We start from the raw sequence: 5,843 nt of genomic DNA, 5'->3' as shown, positions 1-5,843 counted from the left end.
CGATTATTATTATTATTATTATTATTTCGATTACGGCGTATCATCGGTGATATGCCTCAATTGTAAATTAACATAATATAGTATACTAATGCCGATCGCGATTTCGTGCAGGCATCACGGCCGCCTCGAACCTCGTTAAAACAGTAAAATTATATTTATAATAAATCGGCGTATGTGAATTATTGCCTTTTTTTAATATACGCAACAGTAGTCAAAAGAGATATCCAGGAGTTAAGATCAGATTGGCATGGAGACCTAAAGCATGCATATAATAGAGAAGAGTGGAAGAATTTGATATTGGCAGCAAAGGGCCTAAATGGCCTATAATGCTATAAAAAAAAAAAAAAAAAAATTATACGGTATACCTTGATGTAACAATATAGTTCAACCAATCAGAGATAATTATTTTATAAGACACGACACAGCACTGTGTAGTGTGAACCCGGCTTAAATGTTGTATTGTAGTGTTTGAACACCCGAAACCTGAAACCCGAAAAAAATATTCGGATGCGAAGCCTTGATTTTTTTTATAGATAGTTTACATATTGTTATGAAAAAAATGGGCCTTGTGGATGCACAGTATATTTGAGTGGAAAACAATTTTTAGAATCCTTCCATTAAATGAATATATAATATTTTAACATTTATTAAAAAAATACCAAATTTAAAACGTTCTAATGAGAGAATAAAAACAAATAATTACCTGCCCTTCATTAATAAATATTACCTATGTATGTATACATTACGCGATATGCATGTTTAGGTGTACAGCAGATGTAAAACATGTATAAACATTGCAATCAGATAAATAATTTCTAATGTCTAAACGATAACATTACAATAAACAAAAATCTGGTTATACTAGTTCATTTTAAAATTGTTAACTCGGAGTGTATACATATTAGTTTATACAAGACATTGAATAGATTTACAATAGTCTGGTTTTATACGTATTTCATCTAATAAATTAAAATGAATGCTGTACAATTTGCTGTTATTAGAACATTAATCCTTGTTTTATTTTTAACATCAACTTGCCTTTCAAATGAACAATCACAACAAAAAGGTCAATCTCTAATTTAAGTAGATTTGAGATAAAAATACGTTTTTCCAAATTTAAATGTTTATAATAATGTATGCTTTTAGTTTTCGAGACAATGTTTAACTAAAACTATTTCTGCTAATTATAAGAATTTATAATAAAGTCCTATTAAATCAAGCCATGGAACTTAAAATCAACATAAACTTAGTTCAATTAATTTTTATTTTTATAGGTCCTGGAATATCGGCGTGTAATTATTATGCTTCAAGCAATGGATCAATATTACCAGTTAGTAAACTACCACAAGAGTGCACATCTTTTGTTTGGGACGGGTTGTTTGCAGATGTTAGGAACAATGTCCAATATGGGTTCGAAGATGCATCAAAGGGTAATTAAACGTACAAACATTGATAAGTATACTTAATTTATTTAATCAATGGTACAAATGATAATGGCTCGGTAGAAATGATTGATCAATTTATACCGTTAACATTCAAGAGATTCTGTAGGAACTAATCATAATTTTTAATACAAATAGTTTTAAATTTTCATAATTGTGGGATTTAAGTAATAAAAATCACTCACAATTTAATTTAATTTAAATAGACGCTATATTATAAAAATATGTATGTACAAATATCGATACGCGTTATAATTGCGGAGGAATTGTCGAATATATCGCGGAGTGTAATATAATTAGTATAATTCACGGTGCGTCGCGGATTGTACTCACGGACTGATTGAATGAACGTCTGACCAGCCGGTATATATATATCGGCGTCGATTGTCTAGAACATTCTCGAAATTAACTTAACGAGATAATCATCGCATATTCTAGAACATGGGATTTCCCCTTATCCACTGACAATATTGTAAACAACTTGGACGATTCGCGGTGCATTGTTTACGTCACTACATAATATCATTTTTTTTTATTTTACATAGCAAATGAAGTGGATCTACTTTTAAAAAGTAGTAAACCCGTGTACGTGTATTATGGGTATACAAATATGGAAATTTGGACTTACGTTCTCGGGTGTGGCGATTGTGATGGATATATAGCCATTCGTGAGTCAATGAAAGGGTTAAAGGCTTATATGAATGTTCATCCGGGAATTAAAGGATTAATTCTTTGTCAATTTGAGCCAGATGTAAGTTTCTATTTGTAATAATTTATACGTGTACTCTTATAATTCTATTTTTATTTTTATGTTTTTAAAATTAAACAGTCTGTATATAATTTTTAAAGAATAAGCACTAGTGAATGTTAAAATGTTAAGACGTTTACTAATATTAATACATTTATCGAAGTGATCTATTTAAGGAATTAACGTTCCTCTTTTCGTATTTAAATATATAACACTTATTATTTAGATATAGATATTAATCTATTTTGAGATACCTAAATAACATTGCTAAGTTGGTTATTAAAAAAAAAAAAAAAAAAACGTATTGCATATTGTTTATTTCATAAAATCATTGACTAATACTTGATAAATGTTAGGTATCAAGTTGTGAATGATTGAAACAGATTAGTCTTACGGATTACAGAGTCAATTAATATTAAGTATCTATCAGTAACAGAATACCAATAAGATGTATCAAGTGACAAGTTAATTCGTTTCCGATAACGTGACTTCGATTTAAAACAAATATCAACTAAGTATATTTGTTTAGGGATTTCTAAAAAAATGTAGTCTCTTTTTCAAATTCATGCAAATAATTTAATAAAATTTGAATGTATAGTTTTATTTAGTTTTTATTTACATACAAGTATATCTGTAACATAATACTATAGAAAGAAAAATAAACTTATTTCTTGATGACTTTAATGGCGAAAAACTATTAATTACTGATTTTAATTTAAGTTTAATGAACATAACACATTTTTTTTGTAGGAAAATTCAAAACCATTCCCTAAATATACCGAAAAACTAAAGACATACATTAATATAATGAAGGAATCATTTCCGAACTTGGAAGTTGGCATTGTCTTTTATGGAAATACCATAACAGACTACTATGCAGATCCGAAAATTGAGTGTGAGAGTTGAATTATCATTTTTTTACGCACTCTAAAATACGATGAAGAATAACGTGCTTATGTATACTGTATTATTTAATTAATGATCGGCTTACACGTATTATACAATAATTTGTATAATGATTCTCATTCTACAGAAAATTAATTTTTTTAACTTCGTTTAATATTTTAAGGGTTGGACATCAAAGTTTTAAGAGAAGTAGTGGATTTCTTTTCAATTAGTATACTCAGGTTCAATAACTGTTCACTTAACTCCAGAATCAACAGCATTACTCCAGTAGATGGAAATGGAAAATACACATTGGTATTTAAAATATATATTATATATTTACTATGATCTAATATGATCTATGATACATATCTAATATGATTTGTAATAAATTAGTATAAACACTGGATTAAATATTTAAATGCATTGATTTTTTCTAGACTAAACTAAATCAAGTATTAAAGAAACATGGCTTTCCATCAAGAAAATTATATTTCTCTACTAATTTATATCCCACAAACACGGAAACAAGTTTTATGCCATGGAATACAACATATCAACAGGTTATAACGTATAATTCTATATTGATTAGCCTTCATCTTTTTTGAAAGTGCTACACACGAGCTATATACATTTATCAATAGCATTTATTAAAATACTTTTAGTAGAATTATAGATATCGTAATTCTTATGTTCCTCTTAAATCTATAGATTTTCATTTATTCTTGTTTTCATAGCTTATAATATATAACGTGTAAAATTTCGAATGAGTTTTTCCGTGTAAAAATAACATATTTATACATTATCCGTATAATCATTAACTAAGTGATGTTTATCTTATATATTTATAGATTTGTACCAATTCAAGTGCAGCACGTAATTTATGTAAAGACAATACATTATCATTTTACCAAAAAGTAATGTTTTATACATATTAATGCAATTTGACTTTTTTTTTGATTGATGAAATATGCATAATTTCAGGGACAATTTTTCAGGAAAAATGGATGTGGTTTTATTGCGGCGTATGTCGATTATGCTGATCCTCTTGGTAAATGTGGATGTGGTCGTCCGTTTGCTCCATTTTATGACATTTTAGATGGTTTCAAAGGTATAAAGGCTCCAGATCCTTGTCCAAGAATGGACGGTTAATAGCTTCAAAATTGAATTTGTTAAAGATTTATTATAAGTGTATGTACTATTCGTTGGTAATTAATATAGAAATAAAACATATTGCTTATATTTAAAAATAAATAAAATATTAACTATTTAATTATTCGTTAATAATATTTACTTGCATTTACTCAGATACCCAACCAAATACTTAAAACTATAATAAAAATTTACCTATAAATGTCATGCTCTTTTCTTATGAAAAATTACTTACATTTTAATGTTATATTTTATTTTTTAGTTACAATTTTTTTCAAATAATTGGTTTAAACGAATGTCATAAAATTCAAATATTTCCACATTAAATTTTTATTCTATATTTATTATCAATTGCTCATTCTAATTCAGTCTCAACTCAAAAAGAAAAAAATTGTATATAGTATATAAATATATTTAATCAATATAGTTTTATTTAGTAACAAAAGAGGCTTAGACCTCATGGGTTTCCTAAAAAAGGTTGGTAAGATTTAAAATTAGGAAGGAGAACGCTCCTCAATTTTCTATGAATATCGTCCCCCCACAATATTTTCCCCACTTTAGCCACTGAGTTTAATATTTCAATATTTTTATATTTATACTAAACTTGATATTTCTATTATCGTAGTATTTTTGGTTCATGTTATATAAGTTAGGGGCGCAATTAGGGGGGGAGGTCCCAGGAATGGCGTAACGATGGGGCAGAGAGGGCTAGAGACTCAGGGTCCGTTGTCTCAGCCTTTTGTACAGTATTTTTATTGTACTGAAGAACGTACAAATATTACGCATGTCTCGGCCGGCAGATGCAAGTAAAGAGGGCCTAGAACCGATCAGCCCCGAGGCCCTCAACAGTTTCCTCCAGCCCTGGAGGGTTCGCCTGGTCCGGACTCACCCTTGAACCATGTTTTATCTTTATAAAATATTAATGTTTGACAAAATTGAATAATTGATTCGTAGACTGATTTAAGAAATTCAACATCAGAACGAAGACTTAATGCAGTTGCTTCTCTCAATGTCCACTACGTGTGTTAGTTTAACAAAAAAAGTAATACAACATTTAAGCTATACAAAACATTGCTTAGATTTCAATTTATAATCTTGTACATACCTTTTAGCTTTTTTTTACATAATACTTTAAACCGTTATTCAGTTTTACATTATAATTACGATATTGACATTTATCTATCTATAAAATAATAATTAAATTTGCTAGCTACTTTAAAATAATTATATTTTTGGACCCCCTCACTATACCTGTAAAACTATAAGTATTCTTTATTTATTCAGATTAAATGTTTCAGCATATTGTGTGCTACTACGAGCCTTAATTGAATTAAAAATTATAGTTTGATTTAAGATGTAGTGACATAATGAAATTAATGAATAAAATATTAAATTATTAATAAAGTTAGTACCTATATATAGTATATATATAGTTGATGATTTTTACATTTTTTTCCTGTGATTTAATGTGTAATACTATCTTATACAACCCTTTGTTTCATGCTCCCTTGATTTAGATTATACTAATTTTATTTTGCACTTTTAGGTATTTTTAACTGCAAATACATTTTTTTGTTTTTATCGTCATTTTTAATACATTTGTACTCCATTTTTTT

General features: G+C 27.9%; 1 protein-coding gene across 1 annotated transcript; it reads left to right on the top strand.

Annotated features, from left to right (window-relative positions):
* Positions 1 to 867: 867 nt before the first annotated feature.
* LOC112681492 lies at positions 868 to 4,348 on the top strand. Its single transcript, XM_025551745.1, has 8 exons — positions 868 to 1,066; positions 1,275 to 1,430; positions 1,988 to 2,193; positions 2,941 to 3,085; positions 3,260 to 3,390; positions 3,516 to 3,638; positions 3,927 to 3,992; positions 4,060 to 4,348. Exons 1-8 carry the CDS (start codon positions 973 to 975, stop codon positions 4,225 to 4,227), a joined length of 1,089 nt encoding a protein of 362 aa, XP_025407530.1. The 5' UTR covers positions 868 to 972; the 3' UTR covers positions 4,228 to 4,348.
* Positions 4,349 to 5,843: the final 1,495 nt, after the last annotated feature.

Source organism: Sipha flava, unplaced genomic scaffold (assembly GCF_003268045.1).
Source record: "Sipha flava isolate LNK unplaced genomic scaffold, YSA_version1 19204_pilon_pilon, whole genome shotgun sequence".
NCBI classification, from domain to species: domain Eukaryota; kingdom Metazoa; phylum Arthropoda; class Insecta; order Hemiptera; family Aphididae; genus Sipha; species Sipha flava.
This window is presented reverse-complemented; position numbering and strand designations above follow the sequence as displayed.